Source organism: Haliotis rufescens, unplaced genomic scaffold, assembly GCF_023055435.1.
Source record: "Haliotis rufescens isolate VD_foot unplaced genomic scaffold, xgHalRufe1.0.p SCAF_9, whole genome shotgun sequence".
Lineage (NCBI taxonomy): Eukaryota > Metazoa > Mollusca > Gastropoda > Lepetellida > Haliotidae > Haliotis > Haliotis rufescens.
This window is the reverse complement of record NW_025964383.1, coordinates 6,660,410-6,676,776: the sequence shown is the minus strand read 5'-3', so window position 1 is coordinate 6,676,776 and position 16,367 is coordinate 6,660,410. Positions and strand designations below refer to the sequence as shown.

Here is a 16,367-nt window from a genome sequence, read left to right as displayed (position 1 = left end):
GTGGCCCCTCGGACAGCCCTCGTCAATGCCCCCGTGCGTGTGTGTGTGTGTGTGTGTGTGTGTGTGTGAGAGAGAGAGAGAGAGAGAGAGAGTGAGAGAGAGAGAGAGAGAGAGAGAGAGAGAGAGAGAGAGAGAGAGAGAGAGAGAGTTGTGTTGTGTTGTGTTGTAACTGCCGTAGCTGTAGCCTGCTGTGGAATGCTGGAGAGGGTACTGATTACCGCTGCTTGGATACCGTTTCCGTGATGCCAATGGCAACTGAGACTGACCGCCACTCATCTTCCTGCGCTGTTGCTGATGCTGCTGATGCAGAATGGGCAACCCTCCCTCCTTAGCCAGTTTCTGAACTGCAGACAAGTGACATTTTGTACTAACTGGAGATCCTCAAACACTGCAAAGAAATCCACAACACTGTGAAATGGATGTATGTGGCATTGAGATGGAAATAGAACAATAATCTAACCTGTCCTGAATATGGCATTGTCCTTCCTGTTATTATTGTTACAATGAATGTTACATTCATTTGGAATTTCAAAAATGATGCAAAGAAAAGAAGGGTCCTTGTGATCATTTGCGAGTAAAATTTTGACTTGTGTATGATAAATGTTCAATATCCATTTCTTTAATGTTCCACTTTTTGTCAAAGAAATATATATTGCATGATTGAAAATAACTATTTAAGTATGAAAAATATATTTTTACTTAATCATTTTTAATTTTGTGTTTATGAGAAACATAGATCTTTTTACTTCTTAAATCATATATATATACTGTTACAATAAAATTCATTATGTACTCATGGAAAATATTTGAATGGTATCAAGATGAAATAAATTCCAATCGTGTGAATTTTCTCCTACCTCCAGCTGCATAGGGTATGTCATCGACTGTGCATATGAACACTTTCTCCTACCTCCAGCTGCATAGGGTATGTCATCGGCTGTGCATATCAACACTTTCTCCTACCCTTTAGCTGCATAGGGTATGTCATCGGCTGTGCATATCAACACTTTCTCCTACCCTTTAGCTGCATAGGGTATGTCATCGGCTGTGCATATCAACACTTTCTCCTACCCTTTAGCTGCATAGGGTATGTCATCGGCTGTGCATATCAACACTTTCTCCTACCCCTTAGCTGCATAGGGTATGTCATCGGCTGTGCATATCAACACTTTCTCCTACCTCCAGCTGCATAGGGTATGTCATCGGCTGTGCATATCAACACTTTCTCCTACCTCCAGCTGCATAGGGTATGTCATCGGCTGTGCATATGAACACTTTCTCCTACCCTTTAGCTGCATAGGGTATGTCATCGGCTGTGCATATCAACACTTTCTCCTACCCTTTAGCTGCATAGGGTATGTCATTGGCTGTGCTTATGAACACTTTCTCCTACCCTTTAGCTGCATAGGGTAAGTCATCGACTGTGCATATCAACACTTTCTCCTACCCTTTAGCTGCATAGGGTATGTCATCGGCTGTGCATATGAACACTTTCTCCTTCCCTTTAGCTGCATAGGGTATGTCATCGGCTGTGCATATGAACACTTTCTCCTACCCTTTAGCTGCATAGGGTATGTCATCGGCTGTGCATATGAACACTTTCTCCTACCCTTTAGCTGCATAGGGTATGTCATCTACTATGTTTAACAGCGCGTTCTAAATGAGATGAACTTTTAGATCAAACATGTTATAAGCGGCGCTGTGAATTTAAAATCCTCAAACAGGGCTTACTGATAGGTTGTTCGACCAAGTTTGCCTGCTCCCTTGCGTTACGAGACAAACTTTGTTTTAAACATAATAAAAAAAACAGGAAGTGGATAGTATAGGGTTATGTGTCACATTTCATTATCTGCACACAGTATGATTATTCTAATTCCAGTGCAGCAAGAAACAGGATTGAAATGTATGTCTCTATATAAATGTTACAGTTTAATCATTCCACAAGAACATTAAAAGGGCAAAGCTAACACGTGTAAACACAATTGAAGTTCTGCTGATGATTGTGAGTTTAGATGATTTCAGTCGTACACGTTAAAACGTACGCCACCACCACTAATGTCAGTTTAGCCTTGAACTATCACCATCTGTAGTGTAGCATAGTACAGTTTAGCCTTGAACTACCTCCATGTGAAGTGTAACATAGTACAGTTTAGCCTTGAACTACCTCCATGTGTAGTGGAATAAGGTATAGTTTAGCCTTGAACTACCTCCATGTTTAGTGTAATAAAGTATAGTTAAGCCTTGAACTACCTCCATATGTAGTGTAATAAAGTATAGTTTAGCATTGAACTACCTCCATATGTAGTGTAATAAAGTATAGTTTAGCCTTGAACTACCTCCATATGTAGTGTAAAATAATATAGTTAAGACTTAAACTACCCCCATGTGTAGTGTAATAAAGTATAGTTTAGCCTTGAACTACCCCCCTGTGTAGAGTAATTAAGTATAGTTTAGCCTTGAACTACCTCCATGTGTAGTGTAATAAAGTATAGTTTAGCCTTGAACTACCTCCATGTGTAGTGGAATAAAGTATAGTTTAGCCTTGAACTACCTCCATGTTTAGTGTAATAAAGTATAGTTTAGCCTTGAACTACCTCCATATGTAGTGTAATAAAGTATAGTTTAGCCTTGAACTACCTCCATATGTAGTGTAATAAAGTATAGTTTAGCCTTCAACTACCTCCATATGTAGTGTAATAAAGTATAGTTTAGCCTTGAACTACCCCAATGTGTAGAGTAACTAAGTATAGTTAAGCCTTGAACTACCTCCATGTGTAGTGGAATAAAATATAGTTTAGCCTGGAACTACCTCCATGTGTAGTGGAATAAAGTATAGTTTACCCTTGAACTATCTCCATGTTTAGTGTAATAAAGTATAGGTTAGCCTGGAACTACCTCCATGTATAGTGTAATAAAGTATAGTTTAGCCTTGAACTACCTCCATGTTTAGTGTAATCAGGTATAGTTTAGCCTTGAACTACCTCCATATGTAGTGTAATAAAGTATAGTTTAGCCTTCAACTACCTCTATGTTTAGTGTAATAAAGTATAGTTTAGCCTTGAACTACCTCCATGTTCAGTGTAATAAGGTATAGTTTAGCCTTGAACTACCTCCATGTTTAGTGTAATAAAGTATAGTTTAGCCTTCAACTACCTCCATGTGTAGTGTAATAAAGTATAGTTTAGACTTGAACTACCTCCATGTGTAGTGAAATAAAGTATAGTTTAGCCTTGAACTACCTCCATGTTTAGTGTAATAAAGTATAGTTTAGCCTTGAACTACCTCCATGTGTAGTGTCATGAAGTATAGTTTAGCCTTGAACTACCTCCATGTGTAGTGTAATAAAGTATAGTTTAGCCTTGAACTACCTCCATGTGTAGTGTAATAAAGTATAGTTTAGCCCTGAACTACCTCCATGTGTAGTGTAATAAAGTATAGGTTAGCCTTGAACTACCTCCATGTTTAGTGTAATAAAGTATAGTTTAGCCTTGAACTACCTCCATGTTTAGTGTAATAAAGTATAGTTTAGCCTTGAACTACCTCCATGTTTAGAGTAATAAAGTATAGTTTAGCCTTGAGCTATCCCCACATGTAGTGTAATAAAGTACAGTTTAGCCTTGAACTACCTCCATGTGTAATGTTAAAAAGTATAAGTTAGCCTTGAACTACCTCCATGTTTAGTGTAATAAAGTATAGTTTAGCCTTGAACTACCTCCATGTGTAGAGTAATAAAGTATAGTTTAGCCCTGAACTACCCCAATGTGTAGTGTAATAAAGTATAGTTTAGCCTTGAACTATCTCCATGTTTAGTGTAATAAAGTATAGGTTAGCCTTGAACTACCCCCACGTGAAGCGTAATAAAGTATAATTTAGCCTTGAGCTACGTCCATGTGTAATGTAATAAAGTATAGTTTAGCCCTGAACTACCTCCATGTTTCGTTTCATAAAGTATAGTTTAGCTTTGAACTACCTCCATGTTAAGTGTAATAAAGTATATGTTAGCTCTGAATTTTGATGGCATAAGAATAATGATGTTTGTAATAGTTGAGGACAAAAATATAGTTTTTTACACCAAGAAACAGGATCTAAAGTGATGTATTTATATAGAGTGGTTCCAGTTTAATCATGGGCTCTAAACAATCCACAAGTACATTATAGGGCAAAGCTAACACATGTAAACACAAACATAGTCCTGCTGATGATTGTGAGTAGAGGTGATTTTAGTCGTACACGACTGCAGTAACTGCAAGCCATGAAATGGACAGCTCATAGAGATAGTGGCGCTATAGGATACATGACCTGACATGAAATGATGTCGCTGTGGAAGGAACATGTCACAGGAAGAGCATCAGCGCATTCAGGGATTGCCCATTGCAGTGTCCAGTGACGATAGAAATCCTAGTGCACCAACCCTCGCCACGGACAACTTAGTGGATGGTGTGGCACGTGCACAGTGGTTTCAACTTTGACAAGGCAATGGTCACTATTTGGTTCATACATCTGTGACAGGTTTTCCTTCTTACAATTATCGACGCCATGATGATCAGACTCATTGAATATGGCGGGAACAGACACTTAACCTGGGTGCTACCAAACATTTGGTGTTCAACTTCAATCTAGCGATGTGTCGCAGATCCAGATTGAGGGACCGCCCGTTGTATTTTTATTGCTTATGTATATTAAATCTTTATTTCCCTCGGGTACTCTTTTCAGCAGTAAGTAATACACCACATTGGCCTTTAGTGTATATAAAATATCATCTTCAAGTACAAACGCTACACCTTGTGATGATGGTCTTATTATCTATGTTAGTTAAAATGCTCATCCCAAGTATCATATTAAAGTTTGTTATTAAGCACACTCAATAGCCTTGGTTTTTCGCTTGGGGAACCCGAGCGGGTGTTTCCTAATCCGACCTCCGCGTTTTGTCGCCCCTTACGTGTATAAGCTTAAAGGTGTATAGCCCTTAAAACATCGTCATCACCATTATCATTAGCCTCTGAGAGATACTCCCGAACGTCAGTTCGTATAGAAATGTCGTGCCCCGACGAAAGTTCAAGGACCTGATTGGCTGTCCAGGTGTGCATACAGATTGCGTAATGGTGATTTGATCTGATATATGTTGATGTGTTTAGACTGGCATCGTGGCAATATTGACCCCGGTAGATTTGTAATACCCTCTTTGCAAGCAATAGATGGGGTCAGCTTTGTTTTAGAACTGACAAGTTACTATTAGTGCTGCTAACTTGTGTACACTCGCTGTGTATACAAGCTTGGTTGTTATTGTTTAGTGTCAATAAATCCTTAAACTATCAGTTTATCTTTGTCAATGCGCCTTTATGTATTCGGTCTTCCTAATTCTTTATTTTTCGAATTCCCGTGTGTGTATTGTCTCTCGCTCTCAAAAAAACTTTAACAGTTAATTGAGCACCCCGAAATAGTATGCAATGCAACAGGATTTTACACCCGGTGACCCCAACCTTAGCATGGACAGGATCCGTTTCAAAATATACCAAACACCGGACAGACGAAACCAGCACAAGCCCATGGATCACAAGGCCAGGTCAGTTGTTTAGACCCTACTAACATCAACACTAGCTGGATTAGGACTTGGGCATGGTTCACGCTGTACAGGAACAGATAAAACATGTTGAAAGCTGGACACAAAACTAACTAGCATTGCCAATAAGCTCACTACACTCGAAGTGACAATCAAAGGGACGATTCAACGTGTAGATAAAATTGATGTACGTGTCAGAAGTAATAGTGAAACATGTGATGAGATTATAAAGGAAAACAGAACCTAAAACAACGCCTCAGAAACTTTGAAAACTATAGTGGTGAGGAAAGAGACAGGCACTCAAGAGACATGGAGGATATGTACTACGAAACTGACTCTATTCAAGTAGACCAGAGAGACATAAAAGAAGCTGTGCTTGACCTTAAGGTACGCACAATGAGGGACAATTTACTCTTTCATGGAATCCCTGAAATGCCAGGAGAAGATCCCCCTGATGTAATTCAGAAGTTTGTAAAGCACGATCTTAAGTGTGACAGAGACATTCACCTTGTGCGCGTTCACATGACAGGTCCCCGTCTGTCCGTATATAGACATTACATACGATAAACATATCACCGTTGTCTCACACACATGCTGGTACAGGTGAGATGTCCGTATATAGATATTACATACGATAAACATATCACCGTTGTCTCACACACATGCTGGTACAGGTGAGATGTCCGTATATAGACATTACATATGATAAACATATCACCGTTGTCTCACACACATGCTGGTACAGGTGAGATGTCCGTATATAGATATTACATACGATAAACATATCACCGTTGTCTCACACACATGCTGGTACAGGTGAGATGTCCGTATATAGACATTACATATGATAAACATATCACCGTTGTCTCACACACATGCTGGTACAGGTGAGATGTCCGTATATAGATATAAAATATGCTTTACCTAATTACGGTGTTTCCCACTTTTGAGTGAGTGAGTGAATTTGGTTTAACGCCGCTTTTAACAGTAGTATTCCAGTTATATCACGGTGTGTCAGCTTAATGTGGGAGGAAAGCCCGACGTGATACAGGTCTCAGGCGTTTACCACTTCAGTAAAATCCACGAGCACGGGTATGGTGCTGACAAACCTAGAAACATAATCGGGGCGAACCGGGATTCAAACCCACAATCATAGGTTTCTGGCGTGCCCAAGGGAAGCAACTCCCACTTTTGAACTTGTTCCACGATTTGTATTTTTACGGCTAAATTTCAAGCAGCACGAAACGTCACGAATAGTGGAGACCGCCATTTCGGATTTGTAGTTTTACAGCGTAAATGCAAGCAACGCGAAAATTGACGAATAGCGACCAGGCCAAAACTTTGAAATCCCATTGAAGAATGACACTCTCAAATTGAATGCGGAGATGTTCGGAACACTGTGCACAGAGAGCACACACAGAGTCAGGCAATGTCTTATTATTGATGGCAAACACAGCCACTCTCTTACGTCATTTTATCAGCATTAAATAATATATGAAATATTTAATTGAACATTAGTAAAGGTATAGTAGGCCTATAAAGGTATATAAAGGCGTGAGTTACGACACGTTTTGTTTGTCTGCATTTACACAAACTGTTATAAACTAACACCACATGCAGAAACACCTCCGTTAAGAGTTCTTATCAGACTTGAGGGCAGTACACACACACTGCAGTCAAATAAGTGTGGTTTTATGTACGTGTTATGGCCAGTGGCGCGCCTGTGTGAGTGGACATTACACCGGAGGTAGCTGACCACAGAATGCCTACTCCTGGTGATCAACAGTGCGGTAGGTTAGTGTGCAACGAAGGGGTCAGACGAGAGATCTGGACTATGTAGCTTCATTCTGATATACCAACGTGGTGAGTTAGTGTGCAAGAAAGACTTAGACGAGAGATCTGGACAATGTAGCTTCATTCTTCTGATATATTAAACTGCTTTCAATTGAAAAAAAACCTATTCCTCTCTATGGCCACACTGTTCAAATGCCGTAGTTTGAACTGAAACTGTTTAGTTATTTCCGTTTAGGACCAGATACAATTATCTTGGGGTAAAAGAGTGGTAGCAAGAAACTTTCACAAGATGCACATATAAAGATTTTAGTCTGTGCGTGTAACGTTTTTACTTTAAAATGAATTATTATTAGTAATCTATGTCTTCATTCCCAGTTTGTGTGGTTGTTGATCCGGCTGTTGAATGATGAAGATACGGAAATTTGACATGTCGCTGCTGCGCTTCCCCCGGCCACGTCGACTGGTGAGACCAATGATGTTCGTGTGTGGTCTGTGTTTCGGGATTATCTACTTGACGGCGTCCCCGGTCACAAGGCCTCACGGGGTGGGTGTTGGCGGTCTGCATCAACCCTTAAAGAACACGGGAAAGTGGTCTAATGATCCAGATGACGTCATGTATCCTCCATTTGTTGCTGAAAGTCCCCCTTATGGAAGAGGTATGGTTTTTTTGGCTGTTGACATCTGAGACAGATAGGGTCCCTTGAAATGTTAAACATTCTTCAATCTTCAGAAACAGATATGGTTATTGACAAACGTTTACCAGACGTGTAGCTCATCATTAACCATAACGAATCTTTTCACCTTTGACGTTAACTAAGCTCGGATACATCACATGTGTCGACTACCTTTTTGTCTTTCGCTGGCTGTTCTCAGATAGAATCTGTATTCTCTAGGTGAGTATGGGCGCCCAGTGATTGTCTTACCAAGCCACCTTTCTGCTGAAGCGAAGCAGACGTTTGATGAGGGCTTCAAGAAAAACAGCTTCAACCAGTTTGTAAGTGACATCGTTTCCGTGACCCGCCGACTTCCGGATCCAGGTCCACCACAGTAAGTGTTGCAGGTTGTGTTTCCATGAACCCAGGAAACCAAGACGTGTGTCACGGTTTCATGAGCAGTGGGGAATATATTGAAACAAGACCTCCACTGTGAATCAGCCCATAGCTTATACTCTGTTGCAGATGTCGGTCATTGAGTCATCAGAGCAGGCATAGGGCGAGTGTCATCATGTGTTTCCACAACGAGGCATGGTCTACCCTATTGCGCTCTGTGCACAGTATCATCAACCGCTCGCCACCACACCTCCTCCAGGAGATTATCCTCGTTGACGACGCCTCCGACCTAGGTACGTGAAACCTCGTCTACCACCAACCACGCACACATAGGTATGAGCAAAACCGCCTACCACTGTCACTCACACCTAGGTACATACAACCTCGTCTACCACTGCCTATCTCACCTTGGTATGCGCGACCTCGCCTACCACTGTCACTCACACCTAGGTACATACAACCTCGTCTACCACTGCCTATCTCACCTTGGTATGCGCGACCTCGCCTACCACTGTCACTCACACCTAGGTACATACAACCTCGTCTACCACTGCCTATCTCACCTTGGTATGCGCGACCTCGCCTACCACTGTCACTCACACCTAGGTACATACAACCTCGTCTACCACTGCCTATCTCACCTTGGTATGCGCGACCTCGCCTACCACTGTCACTCACACCTAGGTACATACAACCTCGTCTACCACTGCCTATCTCACCTTGGTATGCGCGACCTCGCCTACCACTGTCACTCACACCTAGGTACATACAACCTCGTCTACCACTGCCTATCTCACCTTGGTATGCGCGACCTCGCCTACCACTGTCACTCACACCTAGGTACATACAACCTCGTCTACCACTGCCTATCTCACCTTGGTATGCGCGACCTCGCCTACCACTGTCACTCACACCTAGGTACATACAACCTCGTCTACCACTGCCTATCTCACCTTGGTATGCGCGACCTCGCCTACCACTGTCACTCACACCTAGGTACATACAACCTCGTCTACCACTGCCTATCTCACCTTGGTATGCGCGACCTCGCCTACCACTGTCACTCACACCTAGGTACATACAACCTCGTCTACCACTGCCTATCTCACCTTGGTATGCGCGACCTCGCCTACCACTGTCACTCACACCTAGGTACATACAACCTCGTCTACCACTGCCTATCTCACCTTGGTATGCGCGACCTCGCCTACCACTGTCACTCACACCTTGGCTCATGCGACCTCGTCGACCGCGGACTCCAATTACTTCATATGACAACACTTCTCTTTGTGGAAAGAATTAACGACTATGAGCAACCGATCAAGATAGCTTGACGCAGGTTTACATTAACCGTGTTTCATATTTGTCCAGACCATCTTGGCGCAGCCCTGGAGAAGTACATGTCTGGGCTGAGCATAGTGAAGATACTGCGGACAGGTCAGCGTGAGGGGCTGACAAGAGCAAGGCTATTTGGCTACAAACACGCCACCGCCTCCGTCCTCGTCTTCCTCGACTCACACATCGAGTGTTTCCCAGGTAGGCTCGGATTGTTGCATCATCATAGTGGTTGTTGTAACCTGTCTCTGTATTTACATATGAAGGAAAGATACCATAATGCAAGATAACATGACAATCGTGAATGGTTTGGTATCTCTTGTAAGGTTGGCTCGAACCCCTGCTGGACCGGATTGCTGAGAACCCTCATGCCGTCCCATATCCAACAATAGAGTCTATCAAGCCGGACACGTTGTCTGTCAAACCCCATGTTCCCCTCAGCGTTGGGACATTCTCCTGGACAAATCTCATCTTCAGATGGATAGGCATCCATGAACTGCACAGCAAACCCGCCCGTCCCCAAACTGCACCCATCAAGTAGGTCAACATGGCTACAGTCGGCACCGGTCACTAACATGGTTCGATGTGTCTTTGTTACAGGATGTTCAGAGGGTTCCAACCAAAACTTGTGTCCGTGTGTATTTTCAGATCCGCCACAATGCCTGGTGGGTTGTTCGCGATATCCCGGGCCTATTTCACTCTGCTGGGAGCCTACGACCCAGGGCTTGACTATTGGGGAGGGGAGAACATCGAACTGTCTTTCAAGGTTTGGCTTAAGGAGTACCCATCAGTTTTGCGTAACGGTTAAAAGAAATATTGACCTAAATACATGCAGGTGTGATTTCAAATCACTTTAGTCCAACGTGGTAAATTCTGGTATGCATGCATACTGTAAAGACGAGCTCACATCACCCTTAATACCACAGTGCACAAGATCACATAGATGGCAATAACTCTGTAGTAGAGCTGTGTCACATACAATAAATGTTTCAACAAGTTAGCCAGAGGCTGCATCCATTGCGTCATGTATGTTCTTGCTCTCTGTCTGTGGTGCAGGTGTGGATGTGTAACGGCAGCGTGGAGCTGCTGCCCTGCTCACATGTCGGTCACATCTTCCACCACAACAACCCCATCCACTGGCCCACCCCCGGCAGTGTAAGGAGGAACGCTGCTCGCGTAGCCGAGGTGTGGATGGATGACTACAAGAAGTTCTTCTATCAGACTACTGGATCTGACAAGGTAAGTGACTGGTAAAAATGCTGAGAAAATAGAAATACTGAGAAGGTTGGTGACAGGTTGAAATACTGAGAAGGTTGGTGACAGGTTGAAATACTGAGAAGGTAGGTGACAGGTTGATATACTGAGAAGGTTGGTGACAGGTTGAAATACTGAGAAGACTGATGACAGGTTGAAATACTGAGAAGGTAGGTGACAGGTTGAAATACTGAGAAGGTTGCTGACAGGTTGAAATACTGAGAAAGTTGGTGACAGGTAGAAATACTGAGAAGGTTGGTGACAGGTTGAAATGCTGAGAAGGTTGGTGACAGGTTGAAATACTGAGAAGGGTGGTGATAGGTAGAAATACTGAGAAGGTTGGTGACAGGTAGAAATACTGAGAAGGTAGGTGATAGGTAGAAATACTGAGAAGGTAGGTGACAGGTTGAAATACTGAGAAGGTAGGTGATAGGTAGAAATACTGAGAAGGTTGGTGACAGGTTGAAATACTGAGAAGGTAGGTGACAGGTAGAAATACTGAGAAGGTTGGTGATAGGTAGAAATACTGAGAAGGTTGGTGACAGGTAGAAATACTGAGAAGGTTGGTGACAGGTTGAAATACTGAGAAGGTTGGTGACAGGTTGAAATACTGAGAAGGTAGGTGATAGGTAGAAATACTGAGAAGGTTGGTGACAGGTTGAAATACTGAGAAGGTTGGTGACAGGTTGAAATACTGAGAAGGTAGGTGACAGGTTGATATACTGAGAAGGTTGGTGACAGGTTGAAATACTGAGAAGACTGATGACAGGTTGAAATACTGAGAAGGTAGGTGACAGGTTGAAATACTGAGAAAGTTGGTGACAGGTTGAAATACTGAGAAGGTTGGTGACAGGTAGAAATGCTGAGAAGGTTGGTGACAGGTTGAAATACTGAGAAGGGTGGTGATAGGTAGAAATACTTAGAAGGTTGGTGACAGGTAGATTACTGAGAAGGTAGGTAACAGGTAGAAATACTGAGAAGGTTGGTGACAGGTAGAAATACTGAGAAGGTTGGTGACAGGTAGAAATACTGAGAAGGTTGGTGACAGGTAGAAATACTGAGAAGGTTGGTGACAGGTAGAAATACTGAGAAGGTAGGTGACAGGTTGAAATACTGAGAAGGTTGGTGACAGGTAGAAATACTGAGATGGTTGGTGACAGGTTGAAATACTGAGAAGGTTGGTGACAGGTTGAAATACTGAGAAGGTTGGTGACAGGTAGAAATACTGAGAAGGTAGGTGACAGGTAGAAATACTGAGAAGGTTGGTGACAGGTTGAAATACTGAGAAGGTTGGTGACAGGTAGAAATACTGAGAAGGTTGGTGACAGGTAGAAATACTGAGAAGGTAGGTGACAGGTTGAAATACTGAGAAGGTTGGTGACAGGTAGAAATACTGAGAAGGTTGGTGACAGGTTGAAATACTGAGAAGGTTGGTGACAGGTTGAAATACTGAGAAGGTTGGTGACAGGTAGAAATACTGAGAAGGTTGGTGACAGGTTGAAATACTGAGAAGGTAGGTGACAGGTTGAAATACTGAGAAGGTAGGTGATAGGTAGAAATACTGAGAAGGTTGGTGACAGGTTGAAATACTGAGAAGGTTGGTGACAGGTTGAAATACTTAGAAGGTTGGTGACAGATTGAAATACTGAGAAGACTGATGACAGGTTGAAATACTGAGAAGGTTGGTGATAGGTAGAAATACTGAGAAGGTTGGTGACAGGTTGAAGTACTGAGAAAGTTGGTGACAGGTTGAAATACTGAGAAGACTGGAGACAGGTAGAAATACTGAGAAGGTCGGTGATTGGTAGAAATACTGAGAAGGTTGGTGACAGGTTGAAATATTGGGAAGGTTGTAATTGGTAGAAATAGTGAAGTCAGAGACAGGTGTATATCACACATTCTTGGATTACATCTGTTACATTTGGGGAAAGGGTACATATCCCGTTGGCCAGAATCTGCTCAAGTTACTCGGGCTTTTCTTATGTCATCATATCATTTCGCTTTAGGTTGTTGTTGGAGATATCTCGGAAAGACAAGAATTGCGGCGGAGCCTAAACTGCCATAACTTTGAGTGGTACTTGAAGAACGTGCTCCCGGAACTACCAGTGCCCACAGACTGTCTGACTGTAGGAGAGGTATGAGTGTTCACCATCTGTATTCTCACTGTAGCTGGCCAGTGAATGTAAGTCTCATTCCGCTCTGCAGGCGGTCGGACAACACAGACGTGGTTAAAGCTTGAAAATGCTGATGGACAAAATGGGAGGTGGACAAATGAACAAGCTTTGGGAGTTCATTTGCAATATATTATTTTTATTAACGAATCTATTTACCATCAAACACCGTGACCAACTCCGGATGCTTACTATAATGGCTGTTTACCATTGAAGAGGAAGCTGTGTTATTCCAGGTTGTTTTCATTTTCAGATTCGGAACGCTGCCTACAATAACTGTATAGACTCGATGGGGCGGCACTCCCTGCTGCCGTATATGTACACATGCGGGGGCAAGGGTTACAATCAGGTAGGATCATTATGCACCATATGCCTTTACAGAACACACTTAGTCGGGGTGTAACTGGAAGTAAAGTATACTATTAAAAAAAATATTGGATATTGGATTTACAAGATTTATGACACGGAAATTGTGAACCCAAAGAGGAAACAAATGACGAAAAGACATTAAGGGAACATTTGTCAATTTATTCAACACCTTTGGTACTGCCGGTGAAGCACAGATTTTCCATACAAAGGGCAAAACCAAACCCAGGGTCAAACAGCAAAGTTGCCATGACATGAAAGCAAAGTCAATAACGGGTAAACCCCCCTCTGTTGGCTAGACAGGCACGGATACGACGTGGCATAGTCCTTACGAGGCGTCCCAAGTCATTTTTGTCAAGGTTATTCCACTCCTGTTGCAACGCAGCAGCAAGTTCTTGGATAGTGGTAGGACGTTGTTGACGTTGACGTAACTGCTGTCCAAGCATGTCCCAGACATGCTCGCCGGGCGACAGGTCCGGACTCAGCGCTGGCCATGGTAATGTGGTGATATATTGCTGTTGGAGGTAATCTGTAACAATCCTGTCCCTGTGACATCTTGCATTGTCATCCTGGAAGATGAAACGGCGGCCATGACGACGTGCAAACGGCACAACATGGGCTGCCAGGATGTTGTCCCGGTAGTACTGGCCTGTGACACGTCCGGCAACAACATGTAAGTCCGTTCTTCCAGCAGCAATGATGCCTCCCCACACCTTTACAGATCCATCCCCAAATTGATCATGTCTAATGACGTTAACATCATGGAAACGTTCGTTTCGTCGACGCCACACCCTCCTACGCCTGTCCAGGAAGTCCACAGTGAACCTCGACTCATCTGAAAACATTCCATTGTTCCAACGTCGATTATCCCAGTGTTGACGATCCCGACACAAACGGCGTCTTGCCCTTATGTGATGATCTCTCAAACATGGAATGACGCGAGGACGTCGCGCGTGTAAATGACCTCTGTGCAGTCCATTTCTGATCGTCTGGGCACTCACTCTCACACCAGTGTCTGCTAGTAGTCGAGCTCTAATCTGATTAGCCGTTATGACACGATTTCTCAAGGCTAAAGTACGGATAAATCGATCCTGTGCATGAGTTGTCGCCCTTGGTCGACCCGAGCGTCGTCTATCATTAACAGAATGTGTAGCACGATATCTGGACCATAATCTGCTTATGACAGACTGTGAAACGTTCATCGTCCGTGCAACAACGGTCTGTGTTGTGCCAACCTGTAGCATGCCAAGGGCACGTAACCTTTCATTTTGTGTAAGTCGGCGCATGTCACCCGTTTGGTAACTGAGTTCCAAAACAATTAAACTGTTTCCACCTTCAAATTTCCTTCCACAGTGGGTATAACCTTCAAATTCAAAGTCGTGCAAATCTGGTGTTCAGCCCCCATGATCATCACTAGCATCACGTGCAGATCCTGGGGTTGCCATTGTGTTTGGGGGCCGAATTTCACTGGAAATGTTTCCTCTGTAAGGATCTATATTACTTTGTCTCGTATTCATTTGCATTTGTTACAAGTATGATCGCAAAATGAAATATCCCCTACTTTTTTTTAATAGTATATTATCATGACCTAGTTCAAGGTTACTCTTACTATAGCTTAACAAATATAACCCACGAAGTGGTTCTGTCCTGCCCAAACTCTTACACTGTTTTCATACTGTAAACCGTGGTGACCAGGGGTCGAATGTGTCAGCACCACCCCATTGCTAGTGGTAAGATTCGGAAGCTTTAGGGATTCCCGGTTAGGATTGGTCCCTAGAAACCAACAGGGAACCGGCTCCATGACTTGATTGATGGCATTTGTCAACTCATCCCGACAGCCCTGGATGGTTGCTCATAACATCAATAACTGGATTCCTGGTCCACACTCAATCACATACAGGCTGCCGTCTTATAACTGGAATATTGCTTTAAAGCAAAGTAAACAACACCCTCTGCATCTGTCTCTACCTTCAGTTTTGGTGCATGCGTGACAATGGGCAGATCTGGAACTACCATCAACACCTATACGTCAAGGACGGTAATGTCTCACTAAACCTTCGACAGGGATCAAGCTGGACATATACTCAGGTAGACACTTGTCAAACACACTCTTTTATATGTAACGAGCACGAGCGAATATTGAAAGAGTGATAACACATTTGTCAATTACGTTACATTTTTTGCCACAGATTAAAATAATGAAATTATCAGTGAAATTTGAACTCAATGTCTTCCAAGAGAGTCGACACTTACGTCAAGGACGGAAATATCTGGCTAAACCTTCGGCAGGGATCAAGCTGGACATACACTCAGGTAGACACTTGCCACAGACAGTGTTCCGGTGTAACTAGCACAAGAACGAATATTGAAAAAGTGACAGCACATTTGTCAATAACCTTTAATATTTGTTTCCAATTGCCACAGATTGAAATAATCTTCTTCGACTTGTTTCAGGACAGATATTTACATGAAAAAATCAGTGGACTATGTCTCCAGGCAGGCAAGAAGACTCTCACCATACAACCTTGTTCAGGGGAGACGTCCCAGGTGTGGACGCTCACAGCACGTCCTTCATAGCCGACACCATTGACAGCATTAAGTTGGCAGGGCAGAGGTCAATCCAAACATAGCTCACTCATCCCTGTTGGAGTGACTTTTTGGAGTGGGACAAACAACTACTGCACATATGCAGTGCCTTCTTTGGCTTTATTGCTGTGGTTATCCTCTGAAAATACTGAATCAGTGTTCTGGCTGGCTGACATGCACATGTGGGAATTATATTTTACGTGGGAGCTAAAAAGTGCATGATTGACTCGTTAACAATTCAAGGTGTTTACC

General features: G+C 43.0%; 1 protein-coding gene across 1 annotated transcript; it reads left to right on the top strand.

Annotated features, from left to right (window-relative positions):
- The first annotated feature begins 7,760 nt into the window (after positions 1–7,760).
- On the top strand, positions 7,761–16,159 carry LOC124119503 (polypeptide N-acetylgalactosaminyltransferase 5-like). Its single transcript, XM_048391065.1, has 11 exons — positions 7,761–8,010; positions 8,248–8,401; positions 8,533–8,696; positions 9,775–9,939; positions 10,065–10,275; positions 10,387–10,504; positions 10,795–10,977; positions 12,999–13,127; positions 13,417–13,512; positions 14,054–14,202; positions 16,063–16,159. Exons 1-11 carry the CDS (start codon positions 7,761–7,763, stop codon positions 16,157–16,159), a joined length of 1,716 nt encoding a protein of 571 aa, XP_048247022.1.
- The last annotated feature ends 208 nt before the right edge of the window (positions 16,160–16,367 follow it).

What these genes read in the sequence shown, in the direction of transcription:
- LOC124119503 (XM_048391065.1), top strand. Translation starts at nt 7,761, where the DNA reads ATGAAGATACGGAAATTTGACATGTCGCTGCTGCGCTTCCCCCGGCCA. An exon ending in CCCCAAACTGCACCCATCAA is followed by an intron (nt 10,276 to 10,386) that starts GTAGGTCAACAT and finishes GTGTATTTTCAG; the next exon opens with ATCCGCCACAATGCCTGGTG. An exon ending in GACACGTCCGGCAACAACAT is followed by an intron (nt 14,203 to 16,062) that starts GTAAGTCCGTTC and finishes AACCTTGTTCAG; the next exon opens with GGGAGACGTCCCAGGTGTGG.